Source organism: Acanthochromis polyacanthus, chromosome 18 (genome assembly GCF_021347895.1).
Source record: "Acanthochromis polyacanthus isolate Apoly-LR-REF ecotype Palm Island chromosome 18, KAUST_Apoly_ChrSc, whole genome shotgun sequence".
Lineage (NCBI taxonomy): Eukaryota > Metazoa > Chordata > Actinopteri > Pomacentridae > Acanthochromis > Acanthochromis polyacanthus.
In genome coordinates this window covers 18,640,573-18,660,858 of record NC_067130.1, presented here as the reverse complement: position 1 = coordinate 18,660,858, position 20,286 = coordinate 18,640,573, and the positions used below count along the sequence as shown (strand labels likewise).

At 40.4% G+C, this 20,286-nt stretch overlaps 1 protein-coding gene across 1 annotated transcript; it reads left to right on the top strand.

Moving 5' to 3' along the window:
- Window positions 1–1,389: 1,389 nt before the first annotated feature.
- LOC110956479 (3-hydroxy-3-methylglutaryl-coenzyme A reductase-like) lies at window positions 1,390–18,571 on the top strand. Its single transcript, XM_022201990.2, has 20 exons — window positions 1,390–1,530; window positions 2,591–2,800; window positions 4,816–4,927; window positions 5,263–5,350; window positions 5,909–5,993; window positions 6,098–6,203; window positions 6,636–6,742; window positions 6,846–6,965; window positions 7,323–7,456; window positions 7,588–7,874; window positions 7,999–8,126; window positions 8,211–8,405; window positions 8,566–8,724; window positions 9,498–9,655; window positions 11,178–11,283; window positions 11,434–11,604; window positions 11,785–11,925; window positions 14,464–14,622; window positions 17,300–17,454; window positions 17,539–18,571. Exons 2-20 carry the CDS (start codon window positions 2,639–2,641, stop codon window positions 17,582–17,584), a joined length of 2,619 nt encoding a protein of 872 aa, XP_022057682.1. The 5' UTR covers window positions 1,390–1,530; window positions 2,591–2,638; the 3' UTR covers window positions 17,585–18,571.
- Window positions 18,572–20,286: the final 1,715 nt, after the last annotated feature.

Below are 20,286 nucleotides of genomic sequence, written 5' to 3'. Positions count from 1 at the left end.
GTTATGCTGTGGAGCAATGAAAACAACCCCAGTAGATGCCATTCAAGTGGAGATGGGAGAGATGCCATTAGAGTTTAGAAGGATGCAATTAGCTCTGACTTATTGGGCTAACTTGCAGGGACATAGACAAAGTCATCCGGTGTTGAACGTGTTGCAGCCAAGTCAGGAAAAAGAAAAGGTGCAGATTAATAGCTTTGGATGGGTAATAGAAAGCATGACACAAGAGTCCGGAATAGATCAACTTGAAATAAGTCCAACGGTTTCAATTTCTCTTACTCCTCCATGGTTATTGACAGAGATAAAGGTGGATCTAAGCTTATTGGAAAAGAAGTGTAGTAGTGGTTCTGTTAATGGGTATATTTCTTATGTTTATTCAAATGATTTGGTTATTTATACTGATGCGTCAAGGTCACTTTCAGGTCAGGTTGGAGTGTCCTTTGTTATTCCTGAATTAGGCATTGCTATTAATAAAAGAACAAGCGATAAGTTATCAGTGTACACTGGGGAATTGGCAGCAATATTGCTGGCTTTAAACTGGACAGAGGACAATGGAAAAGAGAGAACTGTGATTGCAACTGACTCCAGCAGTGCAGCAATAAGTGTTAAAAATTTGAAATCTGAGGCTAGACAAGATATTATATGTGAAATTGGTCAAGTTAGTTATAGGCTAGGGAGACAAGGCAAGCAAGTTATTATTTTGTGGGTTCCGGCACACATAGGAGTGGATGGAAATGAGTTTGCAGACAAATATGCAAAAAGAGGGGCTGCTAAAAGTGTAATTGACTTTCCCATGAAGTATAGTAGATCTGAAGTTAAAACAATAGTTAAAGAACAAATGAAGAAGAAATGGCAAAGACAATGGGATACCTGCTTGAAAGGTCGCTTTTATTACTCCATTCAAAGAAGTGTAGAGAGGAATTTAGTAGAACAGGGCTGTTTAGGCCGGAAAGAGGAGGATGTCTTGTCACGATTAAGACTCGGGCACACAGGGCTGAATAGCACTCTGAGAATTATTGGTAAGCATAATACAGGGGAATGTGAATGCTGTAGAGTGGAGGAGAATGTTGAACATGTATTGATTTATTGCCCCAAGTTTCAGCAGCAGAGAAGAGTATTCAAGAGGAAAGTCTGTGATAGTAAAATTAAATTCGAGGTCAGGGAAATTTTGAGTAATTTATCTTTGAAACATGTTGCTAGAGCATTGCTTTTATTTATGGAAAGAACAGGTTTAAGAGAGAGGGTTTAAGGGCTGCTGGGGCCTTCCTGCCCCACACTCCATTCCAGAAGGTGGCGGTAATGCACCTAAAGTTGCGTGCCAACTGCCATTAAACAAAAAGAAGAAGAAGAAGAAGTTGTTTTCACGAAGACCCTGAGCGTCACGTTTGGCCACGCCCACTGACGTTTCGCACTCTCGTCAGGATTTCCGCATCGCCATATTGGTTCGGTTACATCAGTGCAAGGCTTCATGTGAGGGGCAACATCACCACCATGATAATGACTCTCTGACCGCTGTGAAATCGACCTTTGGAAGTACGTGAATTTTATTTAATCACAAAACAGTAGTTAATAAAGTGTCCCAAGGCTGTGGAAGTAATAGACCTTACAGACAGGCCGTGTAAGTCAGTCTGGGTGTGACGGCTATTGTAGCTAATGCTAACCAATGTTAACTGTAGGGAGTAGTAGCTGCTAAGATGTAGCTAATGCTAACCAACAACAAGGCTTAGAGGGAGAGGCTGCCTGTGTCTCTCTTTTTTTTTTTTAAAGTGAGTCTGTAGATTTTGAACAAACGGTAATCTTTTACAGTAGTTAACAGTCAAGAATAAGCTGTATAGTGGCCATACAGCTGTCGGCTAAACATACAGAAGTGTGTACCCGGTAGGTGTGTGCCTGCCATTTGTCGGTGATGCAGTGGTCCTTTAGTTAGGCTGGATCTGAACACGTAATCGTAATATTATAGTAAGCGTAATATGGCGACGTGTAACATCCAAATCGCAGGAGCTGCAATCTTTTGATTATAAGTTAGAGAGTTTGGTGCTGCAGAGATGTTCTGGCCAGAATAGAACATACCTATTTGGTACAGACTAGTTCTGCAAATCGCATTTTTTCCATTGTCGACTAATGTGTTAATTTCTCGATGTATTTGGTCTATGAAATGTTAAATGATAATAATAGTTCAAAAAATCATTCAGTGTTTCCCAGAGTCCAACATAACAAATATCTTAAAATATCAAATGTCTTCTTTTGTCCCCAACCCAAAGATTGTCAGTTTACTGTCATAGAGGAATAATAAATGCCCAAACATTCTAATTTAGGAAGCTGGAATTAGAGATTTTTGACATAACTTTATTAAAAAAAAGTACTGAAATCTATTAATTGATCATTAAAGTGACGATTGATTCATTTCATAGTTAATAAATGATTGCTTAATTGTTGCAACTGTAGTATAGACCACAGCAAAATTACTTCTTTGTTTAGTTTTAGTGTAAATTAATTACAAAAATGGCTGTCCCTACTTAAATTGTGACTTATATTGGGATATCTGTCAAAAGAATCACAATTTTCCTCAATTTTATTTTTGCATTGTGTTTAGCCCTAGGTACGATTGCGACCTTCAGTAGCAGGAAGGCATCCTGAGACCATGCTGGCACGTCTGTTCAGGCTCCACGGCCTGCTAGTGGCCTCCCACCCCTGGGAGGTCATAGTGGGGACCCTGGCTCTCACTGTCTGCCTTGTGTCTATGAACAACCTTTCAGCCAGCAACCAGATGTGCAGCTGGAATGACTGTCCCAAAGTCGAGGAGGTGAGGCTGGTGTTCGTCTGGCACTTATGAGCAAGTGAAACGAGCATTATACTGAATAAAACTATTATCAAGATTCATCAAATAGTTAGGAACGAGTTAATCACTCTAAAAATAATTGGGGTAGTTTTGTAGACATGTTTATCTGCTACAAAATTAGAGTGTAATTCAGAAGAAAGTGTAATGCTGGCAGAAGCATCCAATATAGTTTTTTTTTTTTTTTTGCTTTGGATGGCGTTTCAGTCTGGCTTTTCACTTGTCACACAGAGCTGTGAGGTGCTGATTTCAAGGATCAAACAAATTAGTTGTCTTGGTATGTAAAGTGGCAAGAGTTGCAAGACAGAGCACCATACATAGTTGCAAATGTAACATTAAAGGAATAGTGGCTACACTACCTGGACATGGCAGAAAGAGGAAGCTATCAGCAGCTGCCATCGGATATTTGAGGAGTCAGGTGGCCATAAACCTAGCCTAGCCACGCTAGACCCATGCTCTGAAGACACAAGGGTCTAGGCACGCTCGACAGGGAGGGAGGCGGCCTAAAAGGTTGTCTATCAAATCACTCTGCAGCAATTGGGTAGGTATACAACCAATCAGCGCAACGAATAGGCTCCTAGAGCGCCGGAAATCGGAGGATGCGGTAGTTCGGTGAAGCCTTATTTATACAGTCAATGGGTGAAGCTCAAGTATATTACAGACGTGTTAACAGAAAGATTATTCAGAGTCGGTGCTAATGGACCTCAACGACTGTTGTCGTTCTTGTTGTCGACCCTGACAGAGAATTAAATTCGTTGCCGTGCTAGTTGTTTCCGGTTGTTTCTGTCAGAATCGTCGCGCCTCTGTCGTCACTTAGTTACGCCCACCTTCTGACTCTACACTTCATGGTGATTCGTCCGGCCAGTTTTAGGAGCATCCAACCTCGAGCCTTATGGAGGGTAACTAGACCCACCCTGGCAGAGAATTAAATTTGTTGCCGTGGGTTGTCTAGCGCGGCTAGGCTACCATAAACCTTCAAATGACTGCAAAAGACCTGCAGCAAGTCTTCGTGACACTTAGGGTCACCAAGTGTCTGCAGTAAGGCATGCACTAAACGCTGAAGGTCTCCATGCACAAACTCCAAGACGTACACCACTACTGACCCAAAAGCACAAGAAAAGTCGCCTCCAGTGCACTCAAAACCATCTAAATAAAAAACAGAAGTTTGGGGATTCTGTTCTGTGAAGGGATGAAACAAAACTGGAACTTTTTGGGCTGATGGATCAGCGGTCTGTCTGGAGGAGGAAGAATGAGGCATTCGCTGAAAAGAACACCCTGCCTACAGTGAAGCATGGTGGTGGCTTGGTGACACTCTGGGGCTGCTTTGCAACTTCTGGCACTGAAAACCTGCAGCGTTAGGAAGGCAAGATAGATTCAGTCTAGTTTCAGCAAACACTTGGAGAAAATGTCATGCCGTCTGTGAGGAAACTGAAGCTTGGACATCATTGGACTTTCCTATTGGATAATGACTCCAAGCATACCTCAAAGTCCACCTAGACTTGGTTTCAGAAAAAGTCCCAGATGATACTAGAGTGGCCATCGCAGTCGCCTTGAATCCTGCAGAAAATCTTTGGTGAGAATTGAAGAAGGTGGTTACAACACGTCAGCCCGAGAGTATTAAAGAGCTGGAGACTTTAGCCAATGAGGAATGGGCTAAGGTTCCGCAGGAGTGCTATCGGAACCTGGTCAGCAAAATGGTGCTCTACTAAGTACTAAAGATGCTTGCTAACAAGGGACTGAATAATTTTGAGACTGCAGTAGTCATTAAAAGTAGCATTTTGTCTTGAATTTGGAGAAACCGCCTGTAATCCTGGTTGTGTTGAGCTATTTGAAATGTTCTTGTTTGAGTTGCTTATCAAAAACTATAAGTTTGTAAATTTCCCCGTTAAACCTGACTTGCAATGGGGGTTGAATAATTTTGAGTGCAACTGTATATGCTACTAAGAAGACATGAGGACATGTGTTTGTCTGATCTCTTACAGAAAGTCCAGAGCAGTGACATTATCATTCTGACAGTCACCCGCTGCATGGCCATCATTTATATCTATTTCCAGTTCAAGAATCTCCGACAACTTGGATCCAAATATATACTGGGTCAGTATAATGAGATGTTATAGCTTGTTCAGTACGGAGCTTGAATAGCACTACTACATATATCACACACAGTATACACTTAGCCGTATTTTTGACACAATATTAGTTTTTCTGGTGCTCAACTGGACTTTTAAAGTATTTACACTTCTGTAAAGCTACATTCAGCTTTGGAAAACATAATGGAAAACATAATATGAATTCAGAATGTTTTATTTGTTTTTCAACACAAAAAAATATGTAGATGTGTTTGGTTCCATCAAACCCTGGGCTATAGTTAACAAACAGAAATATCAGTTCAGTAAATTGTCAACATTTTGTTTGCTCTCTTTCTGCAGGTATTGCTGGATTATTTACTGTGTTTTCCAGCTTTGTCTTCAGTACCGTGGTTATCCACTTCTTTGGGAAAGAGCTGACAGGCCTTAAGTGAGTTTTTGTAATGCACTCACGTACACTCAAGATTACTGCCGATGGTTTATGATCTACTTGGAGAGTTTCCATGTATGACTAAGTTTACTAATGCTTCCCAGAATCCAATTTATGCGATTTTGATCAAGAGGCTCGTGAGAAGGAGAAATAAATCTCTGCCTGTGTTTAGAGTGCTGGAGAGTTTCCTGCTGCCTTTTTAAGTAGACAAAGCATAGCTATAAAAAGTCCTTTAAAAAAATGGTTCCAAGGAATGTTTGAAGAAGAGGCTTTTGAAACCAACACGTTTGCTGGCCTAACAGTATTTAATGTGTAGCTAACGTAGTCTGAGATAACAGTACAGCTGTTTGCTAGTGAGATCAAACGGTTTAAGTAGCTGACAGTTCAAGCCAGGGGGTCAGTTGGTTGATGTAGTGCACCATCTGGGTGATATAATGGTTTCATTCTTCTTGAAAATGTGACTAGAAATTCCAGATTCCCTCTTTAACATTTCTGCACATCAATCATAAATGTAAAAAAAAAAATTGCCTCTTTGACATTTGACTCCTTTCCCTGCAGCGAAGCCCTACCGTTCTTTCTCCTGCTTATCGACCTGTCCAAAGCCTGTGCATTAGCCAAATTTGCTCTCAGCTCGAACTCTCAGGTAATTTCACACGTCTGGTCCAACCATATGTACGACCTGCCGCTGCTCCATATGAAGAGTGCAGATGAGGTGACTGATGATACGGCTGTGTGTTTTGTGTACAGGAGGAGGTGAGGGAGAACATTTCAGAGGGCATGGCCATCCTGGGCCCCACGTTTACTCTTGATGCTCTGGTCGAGTGTCTGGTTATAGGAATTGGAACCATGTCAGGTAAGATTTACTAATACTTGACACTGATGAAAAATGGTGACAAGAATCCTTTGTGTATTGTACAGCTGCAATGGTTCATGGATTTTTTTGTCAGCTATTCATATAATCCCAGATTTCTTTGATTCATTTTTGGTTTGAGTAACAATAAAAAAGGAGAATAAAGTCTCTGATTGTAGTTTCTTAAAATAGAACATTTTCTGGTTTCTTTCTTGATCTACTACAGTAGACTGAATATCTTTGAATTGGGGACAAAACAATTGATGTTTTTCACCATTTTGTGGACCAAACAATTGATTGGTTCATGGAGAATAATTGATAGACGTATCGACAATGAAAAGTAGTCATGAGTTGTAGCCCCAGTATATTTGTAATGTTGTGTTGATGCTAATTGGAGCAGAAAAAGAAATGAGTTGTGTTTGTGATGTTTTCCAGGTGTGCCTCAGTTAGAGATCATGTGTTGTTTTGGCTGTATGTCTGTCCTGGCCAATTACTTTGTCTTCATGACGTTCTTCCCTGCATGTGTCTCCCTGGTTCTGGAGGTAAGTGTATTATGTAATTTTTAGGAAAACTGTCGTCTGACAGGATGAGGCAATGAGCTGCTTCAATCTCACCATACATTTTCATCCGTATTTGTGTATATAGCTGTCAAGGGAAAGTCGTGAGGGCCGCCCCATCTGGCAGCTGAGCCAATTTGCCCGTGTGCTGGCTGAAGAGGAGGATAACAAGCCCAACCCTGTGACCCAAAGGGTGAAAATCATTATGGTGAGAAAGTACTTGCAGCCTTGTTTGTGCAGATATTAAGAGTGCTGATATGCTAACCCTAAACTGAAAGCTGCCAGCAGGGTTGAACAGCATATTTTCTTTAAAAAAATGTCACCAGAATGAAACTATTTGTCAGAGCCAGAAGCTGTAAATAGAAAGACTTGTTGGATTTTTAGCTTTCTCACAGTCCTTAAACTAGTCATGAGTGTTGTGCACTTTTGTCTAGAAAATGTACAAATCTAAGCTTAAAATTGTGATATTTTATCAAAATAACCTTATTATACATGTCTCATTTACAAAGTAAATCGTAGAAGTGTAGAGTCTTAACTATGGTGTCTGTGTGACGATATCTTTCAGTCTCTGGGATTAGCCTTGGTTCATGCACACACTCGACTAACAGCCGAGCACTCAGGTCAGAATCGCACAGAAGAATTACCCATAGCAAAGAGGCTGGAATCTGCTGGTACCCAGTGGCCTGTGAAGCTCAGCAGGTAAAACATTAACAAGAAACTTAATGTACATTTTACACCCATATATTTGTGTGTAACCGTGTCTTTTGTTGTTGACTCCTGTGCGGAGATGTCCACTGATCCCTGATTTTGTCTGTCTTTCCACCTACCAGCATGGACCTGGAGCAGGTGATAACCCTCGGCCTTGCTCTGCTTCTAGCTGTGAAATATGTCTTCTTTGAGCAAGCAGAGACGGAGTCTTCGCTGTCCCTCAAGAGTCCTATTATCAGCTCCCCTCCAACCCAGAAGCCCTGGGTGGCAGAGGACTGCTGCAGGAGGGACCTCCCAGCCCCCAAACCCCACAAGACCTCAAATGGTATCTTGGCAACCAGCCCTACCTTCTTACCTGTCTCCGACTGTAAGCTTTCCCCTGAGGTTGACATGGCAGTCAGAGAGAAGGGTGAGAGTCATAATTGTTGCTTCTGCTTTAAAAAACACCTTTACTCATTCAGGAAAACACAAAAGCAGTGACGTAATTGTTGCTTCATGTGAGTGTTGTCTCTCTCTTGATTCCTCTACAACAGAAGGGATTCAGCCTTCAGCAGGTGTTTCATGTTATGGGGAGTCCCTCGCTCAGACACCTTGTGTTCCTCAAAGTGTTCCAGAGCCCCGATCGCTGGAGGAGTGTATGGCCATCCTCTCAGATCCTCAAGTACGTTTGCCAGATAGAGAGAATGCACAATACATGTTATCGTCTGTATTTGCCTAATGGGTTCAAATATCACTGGTTCTCCAGGGAGGTGCTCATTTGCTCAGCGATGCAGAGGTGATGAACCTCGTAACCTCACGTAAAATCCTGAACTACAAACTAGAAGCTGTCCTTGAGACTCCAGAGAGGGGCGTGGCCATCAGGAGACAAATGCTATCACCCAAACTTCCCATCCCCGCTGCCTTGGCCTGTCTGCCTTATAAGGACTACGACTACTCACAGGTACCGACAACGGTTATTATTTGTGAAATGTGTAGTTAAGAAATGTAACTTTCACCTTCAGTTATATGTTGCCTAATTGTTTTTTTAACAGGTGAGATGTTTTTATGTTGTAGCTGCTGCATATTGTTTGTTTAATCAGTATTCCATTACTGCACTGTAGGTGATGGGTACTTGCTGCGAGAACGTCATCGGCTACATGCCAGTGCCGGTAGGTGTGGCCGGTCCTCTTTTGTTGGACGAGAAGCAGTTTTACGTTCCCATGGCGACCACAGAGGGCTGCCTGATCGCCAGCACCAACAGAGGATGCAGAGCGCTTTCTGTAAGTGAGCAACCTCCTGTGACGGTGGACAAATTGAAGGGAATGACCTGAACTGGTGGCCCCCACAGTGACGAGATCTGGTGGCTCTGTTATCCTGTGAGGGGATTATCGCTGGCAGCTGAGATTTTCAAAAGAAATCCAAGTTTCTATTAAAGCCCTTACAAAAATGTAACATGGACACAGTGGATATTTTACAGAGCAGCTAAAAAAAACACACATTTCTTTCCCCTATTGTGTAATTGTTGCTGACTTTGGTGGTGGTTTGAAAATCTCTGAAAATTCAACCAAAATGTCCTCACAGCACGGTGTCTACATAATTGATCATCCTGACAATCCTGAGTTGTTCTGAGTGATCACTTCCTGCTGTGAGGGGTCTTTTTCAGAACAACTCTGTTAGCACGAGGGGTCACTGAATAGTTTGAAGCAAATGATGTGAATCAGAAACTGTGGCTTTCACAGTCACCAGATCTCATTCCAGTTGAACACCTATGGGAGATTCTGCACCAACATGTTAGACAGCGCTCTCCTCCATCATCATCAAAACGCCAAATGAGGGAATGTCTTTTGGAAGAATGTTGTTTTATCCCGTCAGTAGAGTTCTAGAGACTTTCAGAATCAATATAGAAGCTGTTTTGGCGTCACATGATGACCCAAGACCTTAAAAAGACGCTCCACGTTGGTTTTTTCCCTTCAGTTGTCCCCCGTCTGTAGCTGCTGTTAACTGTGCATGTGTGTGTGTGAAGCATGGTGACAATGTTATCCTTCCTGTCCAGCTGAGCGGGGGCTGCAGCAGCAGGATCCTGGCTGACAGCATGACCAGGGGACCTGTGGTGAGGCTGCCCTCAGCTTGCCGGGCTGCAGAGGTCAAAGTCTGGCTGGAGACCTCTGACGGATTTAGCCTGATCAAAGAGGCCTTCGACCAGACCAGCAGGTCAGTAGACAAACTACACTGACACAGCACCAATGCTTCCATTCCACCCACCGGAACGACATGCCTTAGTCAACATTGTGCTCACATCAGCCAGACATACAACTTTTCTGGCTAGGAACTTTGCACTATATAAAAATAAACGGTCAATGGATGAAAGGTGGAGTGTAACTTGTTAAAATTCTACAAATCTGTTAAAAAACACTCCTTTTTCAGATTGCTTTAACTGTTTTTATGCTTTTATACAGGGTTTCTGCAGGGCATTAAAAAGCATTAATGTCATTAAACTGATTTTGTGAAAATTAAACGCCTTAAATGGCATTAAAAATCATTAAATTTGAGGCATTAAAAATTCCTTCTGCAGTTTTCAAGACAAATATTTGATTGTAATATATAATTATAGACTGCGATTCGTCAGATATGTGCATCTGCGTAACCCAGCCGAAGCATTGCGATAATTGTTCCATCCAGGAGAGCTGGGAAATGGGGAAATGCAAATTCCAGCAAAACAGCTCGAAAACGTGGAATTCAGAGAATGACTGCAGCCTGTTGGTGGTCAGGGGTGGTTTCAGGATTCAGAAATAGTGAAATGTAGAGACAGTTTTCATTAAAAAAAAAAAATCATCTATTACAAAAAAACCAAACACATTTGATTTATTGAGTTCACGCTCATGGCATTAAAATTTTTACAGTGTAGCATTAAAAAGCATTAAATTTGACTGGCAGATTTCTGCAGAAACCCTGTTATACATGTTCTATTTTAGTTGACTGTTTTTGTTTTTATTCTTGGCTGTAAAGTGTCTGAGTGCCCAGAAAAGCACTACATGAATTAAATGTATTATTATTCATATTATTATTTTAAAAACGTCCATAGGAACACTGTACACAAGTAACACAAATGACATTTATAAAATATTTATTGAGAAAGCTAATTTGGTTCGTACAGATGGCAGGAAAGAGATTTTTTTTTCCAATCGTACATTTAAATTCATTGGTTTTATCTAGTGTTTATTAACTTTAAATTAAGTGTATTTTCTTTTGTTCTGTCGTCACATTGATTTAGGTATAATTAGTTTGAAATGTATTTCTGTGTGGTTGTTTTGCTAATACAAGAATATACCAAACTGTACTTTTTGGGTGTTTCTTTGTTGATCCTATAGTGTATATATAAAGAAAGAAAACTGTATTTTTGTACTTTTGATAGTAAAAGATTAAAAGAAAATCTAAAAAAACTGGCTGCCGTGGTGGTGCGGTGGTCCTGTGAATGATCCATAAAACTGGATCCTGATAAACAGATATAGTGAACCTCTCTCCCATGACTGCAGTGAAGTTTCCATCCATCTGTAAAGAAATGCATTTCCTTACGTGGTAGGGATCTTAATCTGTATATTATATGGAATTATGGCCTCCAGATGGAGCTGTGTGGAAGCGAGGCTGAACAGAATGAGTACAGAATCACATGTATGAAATGTTGTACTCACATGTGAGGACAGACATAGCATAAATGATTCTTTTCCCTTTGTAGGTTCGCTCGTCTGGAAAAGCTGCTGGTTTGCTTAGCCGGCAGAAACCTGTACATTCGCTTCCAGTCTCTGACCGGGGACGCCATGGGCATGAACATGCTCTCCAAGGTACCAGCTAACTTTCTTAGGAGTCACTTTAGTTGAAATTAACGTACTGAGCTTCAGCTGCCGTCCAAATTCAGCTCACTCGTTTCCACAGCGTTTTCCAGCGTGTCCACATCTGTAAACACGTTTGTTTGTTTGTGCTGTGTCCTCTAGGGGACTGAGCAGGCTCTGCACAGACTCCAGCAGCAGTATCCAGACGTGGAGGTGCTGTCAGTCAGTGGCAACTACTGCACTGACAAGAAGTCTGCTGCCATTAACTGGATTCTGGGCCGGGGCAAGTCTGCCGTGTGTGAGGCCACCATTCCTGCCAGGGTGGTCCAGGAGGTAAAGAATATCCAACCTCCTCTCCTGCATTTCACATTTTAATAGTGGAATCGAGTAACACTTCATCCTCGGTTTTAGTTTCCACAGCTTTTGCTTAGTGGTGCTGGTTTTTTTTTGTTTTTTTTTCTGTTAGCAAAATAATGCTGTCCTTACTAAAGCAGCCTGTTAATGTATCTGCAGGTGCTGAAGAGCAGTACAGCTGCTCTGGTGGAGCTGAACGTTAATAAGAACCTGGTGGGCTCAGCCATGGCTGGCAGTATAGGAGGATTTAACGCTCATGCTGCCAACATTGTGGCAGCCATCTACATCGCCTGTGGACAGGTAGTGGATCACTCAGCATGCTTTACTTAACCTATACTTAATACATTATAAAATGTATCCAAGTGGTTCAGGAATAAGATAGAAATGATTCGCGGTGTAACTCTTCACTGACATTGGTATTTATTAGAGTGGAGCATGTTCTGGTGAGAGACGTGAAAGAAGAGACAATGGAAAAATGAAACTATTTTCCAAAGTGCTTGAGAAGCAGAAATGTGTCAGTATTAGAAGTTGAGCTAGACTTTTTTTTTTTTTAAAGAAACTCGACCAGGAGAACAAAAATCCTCCTTTATAAGAGCGTCATGGCTCAGACAGGCTGCAGCTCAATTCAGCAGCTTGTAGAGGTACATACACTTTAAGCAAGGCTGACATGGAGATTGGGAGTGCGTTCCACTATCACCAAATCACAAAAACATGTATCACAAGTCATCAGTGTCAGTGATCAGATGATGGCAATGTGAATCAGCCATAATAGTCCATCTATATGTGTCTGCTTCCAACTCATGAAAAGATTCTATGAATGCGTTTACTATAATTAGCTTTTAAGATCCTGCCAGTTTTTCTTCTTATTCCAGGCGAAGGGCCAGCGTTCTTAAATGCCCTTTTCCCAAAGTCAGTACAGGCTTTGAGAACAGGCAGCAGGGTTAAGTCCTGGGAGTTAAGACAGTGGCTTCCTGTACTTTCTTTGACAGATGTACACCAGTAGAACAACACATTAAGGAATGGATTTACCCCACTTAGTGCTGTGAAAAAACCCAGAATGATCTCTGCAGCAAAATAGGATTTTACTGTAAGAAGATTAGATTTCAATTTCTAATATGAGTGATTAACAGGCCACAGAGCAGGTGCAGGACAAGACAGCATAAGATAGTCTTTTATTGGTCCCACAGGAGGGGCATTTGCAGTGTTACTGCAGCAAATAGTAGATAGTGTAAAAACACAGAGACATCGGTAAAAAGCCACAAAGTACTGTTGATTGTGTACAGATTGTTCTACATGTAGAAGTCTAGATCAAGGGTGTCAAAAACTGGCCCACCAGAGGGTCCAGTCTGGCCAATGGGATGACTTTGCAAAATGTAAAAAATAATCCTTATTATGAAAATATTTAACCCTTTAAGCTTCAGTGTACCGCCGGCGGTACACCTACTAATTTGCATAGGAATTTCAAGAATGTCCGACGGGTGCAAACGCGATTATACAAACACTATACACCGATGGAAAGCTTAGATTCTCATGAATCCGCCGGTATAAACCACTTTCAGATGCGATTACCACAGCGGGTGAGAAAAACACATTTGTCCGACAAAAACAAATATTCATCCATCCGTTCTCTATACACGGCTTCAAAGCACACAGCGCGACTCACATTTCCGGGTTTATTATTACACACAAAAAAAAAGATTCCACAAAAAACGGCCATAATCCAACCTTTTACATCAGATGACACAAGCCAGTAAACTATTTTGTCCAAAACATGTCCTGAAGTCGGTATAAAATCCCCGAATCGGTCGTTTTCAAGGAAATGCACCTCCCGATGCGCGTCCAATATTCCCCGTATTTTTCGTAATTTTTTTTATTTAAAAATAGAATATTAGCGATTTTTTGTACTGAAAACGGCTGGAATTGACTGAAGCTTAAAGGGTTAAAGACATTGACTGTTCTGTAATAAAGTGTCAGTCAGCAGCTCCAGTACAAAAGAGTTTGGTTAGGTGGAATCCTGTCACAACTTTTATGTATTTTTTATGTATATATTTTCGACATTACAAGGCAGGGGGACAACGTAACCTTCTTCCACAATATTTCCCATTTAGTTTGCATGGTTACTGGTTCAGATTACCACACAGATGAATGTAAATTTAAAATTCAATATAATCTCCAGATTTTAACAAGTTGTTTTGATCTTAAAGTAAAATACTAGATTATCGTCCAGTTTCAGATACCTCTGACTATATGTTTTGTGCCTTTTGTACATACACTGTTATCTTGAGGTTGTAATGTGTCAATGATAAACTGAGGCAAAAAGTACACTTAATTTTCTTCAGAAATTTCAGGTTGTTCATAATGTTTTGTAAAAAAGATAGCTCTTTAAATGTGAACATTTTCAGAATGTACTTTTTTGAACTAAAACAAAGGGAAATATTTGGAGTTGCCATTGTTTATAGGCTATCAAGCTCCGATTTTACTGGTCCGACCCACTTGAGATCAAACTGGGCTACATGTGTCCCCTGAACTAAATGAGTTTGACACCTCTGGTCTAGATATTGTCCAGACTCCTCTGAATGTAAAAAACAAAGATACTGAACAGATCCTTCAATGAGTAAATGATTCTGTTACTGAAAATACTAATTCTGTTCAGGCTCTTTTATATGTAGAAAACCATAAAGAAATAATGAATGTAATACATGTTTATGGCAATCTGATTTATAAAGAACTAAGGAATAAAGAAAGACTTTATAAATTGAGGTTAGAATCTGTAGAGGATATAAGATTTTCATATCCCTGTGGGTCATTTTCTGGTGCTGTTTCTGTGTCGTGGTTCAGGACCCGGCTCAGACGGTGGGGAGCTCCAACTGTATCACTCAGATGGAGGCTGCTGGTCCAACGGGGGAGGACCTGTACATGAGCTGCACGATGCCCTCTATAGAGCTGGGAACAGTGGGAGGAGGAACCAACCTGCCACCACAGCAGGCCTGTCTGCAGGTAGTCACCTCATCTCATCTCACCTGCACAAGCAGGAATTGTTTTCTTCAAGTTTGAACTTTTTATAATTTCTTAAAGCTTTAGTAACTACTCCAGTCTGCTATAATGAAGGTCACACATCATGCAGATTTCTTTTCACATTTATTTTCTCCTCAGTCAGCTGACACCATGAAAACTATGAAAATCAGGACATACAAACATTTCAGATACAATCACAAAGTTTCACAAAAAGTGTCTCTAAATAAACGCATTCCAAAAGTAAGTCTTCCAAGGTAGTTTTCTGTCATTAGACGGATCCAACATGCTCGCTTGCATCAACAATATATTAAACTGTCCATTCAAAGTATTTTATCAAATAATGCCAACAAATATGAAACAGATAAAACTTAAAAGTAACAATTACTATGTGTGCCTTTCAGACCGTGCAGAATAGTTCTGTTTTTTAGGTCACATCGTTTCCTCTCTGGCAGTGTTGCATCTGACCCACAATCCCACAGGTGTGACCCGTCACTAAACCGTGGTCATGTGACCTGTTTCATTCTCCATCAAATGAACACTGTAAAACAGCATTACATTTTTAAACCAAACATCAGGCTGAAAGGTGTTACCTTTCTTAGTGTCTTATTTATTGTGCTTTTAATTAGTTTTCATGACCATATGCATTCAAACATTTGTACAATGACGACCAAAAAAGAAGAAAAGCACCCAGAGAGCGCAGTACTCTGCCAAGGCTGCTCAGTTGTTGTATGATTTTCGACAGATAAGTCCCAATAAGTCCACAGCGGTCAATTTCTAGTAGGATCGCAATTATGTGATCGTCAGCAGGCAGCTGATGTAGTGTTCACTTGTTGTCATAGTTACACTGTCTATCTCGCAATAATACAGAAATCTTCAACAAATCTGTGGATCCAGACTAAAATCCGTGTCACTGCCAAAGTCTGATGACTTGGTCCTCGTGTCATTTCTGACCTTCCCTGAAAATTTCATCCAAGTCCGTTTGTCTGTTTTTGAGTAATGTTGTGCACAGACAGGCAGACAGACAAACGTACGCCGAACGTCACATAACTCTGCTGCGTTCCTTGGCGGAGTAATACCTAGGTTGAAACTAGAAATCTCAAAATGACAGTCTTTTGGACCGTTAAAGCTTCAATCTCTGGTAGTTTAGAGTGAAGCTGAACGAGCAAACTTTGTGCACTTTTATGTTCAAATTCTTCACATCTTCAAGCAGTTTATGTGCATTGATTTGCACCTAGTGAAACAGCAAAACGGTGACTACAAGCAAAGGACCGTCAAATTTAATTATTTAATTCATGAAAAATTTGGAATTTTCCCAGTTGTTCACAGGAGTTAGCTTTTACCACTGGAAGTTCTGCAGTTCAACCCAGTTGAGTTGAAAAGTTGTGGATTTTTTTGTCACTTAACTGTAAGTTACAACCGAGTCATTAATGGCTTTATAATTGCACCAAGGAGCGCAAAATATTTCCTATTTTACAGAATCTAGTTACAACTAACACTAATTTTAAAATAATATGACAATCAAGTGATTTTGCTAAAATATCTGTGATCTTTAGGTTAGATTTGGTTATTACAGATATTACAAGCCTTTCAAACCTCCAGCAGGTTTTGGATTGAGAAAGTTACAACCTTTATTTTATAGTAGCTTCATTTCACAGGATGAAGACAAGTTGTTTGAGCGTCCTTCAGGCTTTCTGCAGGGCATTAAAAAGCAGTAATAGTCTTTAAAATGATTTTGTGAAAATTAAGGCCTTAAATGGCATTAAAATTCATTAAATTTGATTCTTAGTGGCATTAGAATTTCTTTCTGCTGTTTAAGAAAAATATTTGATAAGAATAAAATATAATTGTAGACTGCGATTCATCAGATGTGTGCATCTGCGTAAACATGCTGAAGCATTGCGATAATTGCTCCGGCCAATCGGGTACAGTTGCCAAAAATTGCATATTTGAGAAGTGGGGGAGAACTGGGAAATGGGGAAATGCAAATTCCAACAGAAATGGCAAGAAAACGTGGAATTCAGAGAATGACTGCAGCCCGTGGGTGGTCAGGGGTGGTCTCCTCATTCAGAAATAGTGAAATGAGGAGACGGTTTCATATAAAAATCATCTTTTACAAAACAGCCAAACTCGTGTAATTTGTTGTGTTCACATTCATGGCATTAACATTTTTACAGTATAGCATTAAAATGGCATTAAAAAGCAGTAAATTTGACTGGCTGTTTTCTGCAGAAACCCTGATCCCAGTAATACAACCCCTCTCTTTGCAGTATGTTAAGGGATTCATTTAACTAAGAAAATGTTTAAAGATGCTACAAAGAAAAAAAAAAGTCCGCTGATGTAATCCTAACCTTTGACTGCAGTTCCAGCTGCACAGATGACAGCTGAGTGTTTTGCAGACGTAGCAGACGGAGGGCAAAGGGAACGATGCCCCTCCAGTGACTGAGTGATGAATCAAACGAACTTTCTACAGCAGATAAAGGAGGAAACTGAGTGACTTTAAATAGAATCTGCTGATATGTGCCAATAAAGCCGGACTCTAGTAGAAGAACAGCTTGAATAGCCAAGAACACATGAAAGAGATGCATCTTACCACTCACTCAAATCCCAGATGTTTTTCTTTCCCTGACAAAACCCTATCTGTTCCAATCTGTGTTTCTAGATGCTTGGTGTTCAAGGTAGTAGTCCGGACCAGCCAGGTGAGAACGCCCGGCAGCTGGCCCGTGTAGTTTGTGCCACCGTCCTGGCGGGGGAGCTCTCCCTGATGGCAGCTCTAGCCGCCGGACACCTCGTCAAGAGCCACATGACCCACAACAGGTCTGATTTTTACTCCTCCTCTTGGTCATCTGTACATGTTGGAGTTTTTCCCAGAGATTTCTCACTTTGTTTTCCCTCTCTTAGGTCTAAAACAAACCTATCAGAGGTACCTTCAGAGTCAGCTGCGTGACGTTGAACGACGGTCCATCCTGAGTGACTGTGTCTTCAAATGACGGGGTTCTCAAGTTAGCGCTGCAGGACGTCCTCGTATCAGACTGCTAATAAACAACCAACACCTGCTTGCTTTCATGTGCCACCTGACTGCAAGTTTTTTTTTATGGTGTTGAGATGTTTCTTTGCGACTACTAATTTGTGCCATTTGTCTGCGTCTTTTTATTGGTGTTTGAAGAAGCCTTTAATTTTGGTCTGTCAGACCACCGTGAATCACTGACAGTGTTTGGATCGGTCAAATCCGCCGTGCTGCTCAAGAATCCTGTGCCTCCTAAGAGCTGCACGGCCAAAAGCAGACAGCTTTTCTCATTATACAGAGGACGGATACGACTTCTGACTAAATTCTTGTGCGGTTTTTACGTGTAAAATGCATGAGGTGAGATCAAGTGGAACATTTTTTTTCTTGAGAAATGGATCTTTGCACTTGCCAAACGCTTACTTGAGACAGCGCTGTTCATGTCATAGATGACTTCTGTTGAAAATGCCAACTTTATACCTGAATGTATGTTGTACTCTCAGTGTTGTAGAATGAACGAAGGTGCTACTGTATACTGTGTATACTGTAGACTGATCCAACCTGTTGGAATTCTTGTTTCCAAGAAAGAAAAAACAACAGAAATGAGTTTTCGGTCTGGGTGTGGTTCTGATCAACCACCTACCAACACCAGTCGTTACGGGCCACTTTCTTTTGTGTAAGAAAAATGAAAGCCATATTATTTTATTCAATTTTTATGGTAAATTATATGACCAGAAGTATTGGAGGATTTATTTTAGTGTGGTGAATAAAAAAGGTTCTTGTATCGTCATTTTCAGAAAGCGGTGGAGCTTAGAAGTGGCCTTACATACAGTACGTCTTAGCACGCTTTAGATAGAATATGCAATTTTCAAGCAAATGTCAAGATTGTTCTGTCTTATTTAAAAAATAAATAACACTACTTTACCTATATCTTGTCTTTCTCGGGGTTCCCACTCTTTCCCTGAAATTATTTTCCACGACGTTTTGGGCCGGTGCAGACACACGTTATCACGTCCTACACTCATACATTCCCGTCCCCCTCATTCTTTGAAAGTGTTCTTTACCACAGTTGTAACTTGCATTTACCCAGATTGTTTCCATATTTATTACTCAGACATTTGATGTGCAGTCTGTGGCTATAATTTATGACAAATAACTCTGACAAATGTATCATAGAACAATGCTCTTGCATATATAAATGTAAAATTTGCATTGTAAGTAATCAGATATAAAGCTACATGAACAAAAAAAGGAAGATAAAAATATACATGTATAGAAAATATGTTTATAGATCAAAAGATTTAATTGTAAAGGTAATCAAATATTTATATTTATCTCTCTATAGCTATGGACTGTTATATACATATAACATGGAGATAGAATAGAGTTTATTGCCATTTACAAGAAACAGGTACATTAAATCATTAAGTATGACAAAAAATAATTTAAAGTACTTAGACATACACACAATTTACATATGCTAATAGCATGAAAGCAGGGATACAAGCAGACATGTATTATTTATTCAGATACAAACAGTGGCGGCTGGTGGTAAGATTTGTTGGGTGGGCTTCTCTTCTTCATGTTCCGTCCAGGGTTGGAGGATATGGTAGTTCTCCTCGTATTTCTATCTTCGGCTGTTCTTACTGCCTCACTGTACTGCATTTCTGTCCACTTCTTTATATCGTCTGTCCACATTGCTCTTGGTCGTCCTCTTTGCCGTCTTCCATCTATTCGTGCCTCTAATAATATTCTTGATATGTTATTTTTTTCTTATGAGATGACCTAAGTACCTGAGTTTTCTGAGTCGTTCAAAATTCTCTTTCTGGTTGGTAGTCCTAGATTTTTATTTGTCAGAGTGCTTCTCATTTTGTTAAACACACCCCTTGCTATTGAGATCCTCCTTATAATTTCATGATCATTCTTTCCATCTTCGGTTATCTGTTGTCCTAGGTATATGAATGTATCCACTTGATCTATAGGCTCTCCATCAATAGACATATGAATTCTTGGTGATGGGCAGGTCTTTGATATTACCATTGATTTAGTCTTTTTGGCATTCATTTTCATACCAAACTGTTTCCCTGTTTCATTTACTTTTGTCAGAATCTCTTTCAGTTGTTCTTCATTCTCTGCCAGCAGGACTGTATCGTCAGCATACCTCAAGTTATTGACGTTATGACCTCCAATGCTGATCCCATCAATATATTCTATACTTCTGAAGATAACTTCTGTGTATAAGTTAAAGAGACAGGGAGACAATACACACCCCTGTCTCACCCCTCTTTTGCTGTTTATTTCATTTGAGTAACCATTCTCCATCCTGATGAAAGCTCTTTGATTCCAATATAGACTCTTGATGAACGCTATATCTCTTCCTCTCATTCCGATGTTGACCAGACATTCAAATAGCTTTTCATGATTGACTCTGTCAAATGCCTTTTGATAGTCTATGAAGCAGGCATAGACATCTTTGTTTACATCATTGTATCTTTCAATGATAGTTCTTAAGTTGAAGATGCCTTCTCTTGTTCCCTTGGCATTTATAAAACCACTTTGAGTTTCATTTATTTCACTTTCTATGATCTTCTTGTTCCTGTTTAGTATTATGCGCAATATGATTTTCCGTATATGGCTCATAAGAC

Excerpts from the sequence above, each read along its gene's own strand:
- LOC110956479 (XM_022201990.2), top strand. The coding sequence starts at position 2,639 with ATGCTGGCACGTCTGTTCAGGCTCCACGGCCTGCTAGTGGCCTCCCAC. Across the intron at positions 6,966-7,322 it reads AAAGGGTGAAAATCATTATG|TCTCTGGGATTAGCCTTGGT; the intron begins GTGAGAAAGTAC and ends GATATCTTTCAG. Across the intron at positions 11,926-14,463 it reads TCTACATCGCCTGTGGACAG|GACCCGGCTCAGACGGTGGG; the intron begins GTAGTGGATCAC and ends GTCGTGGTTCAG.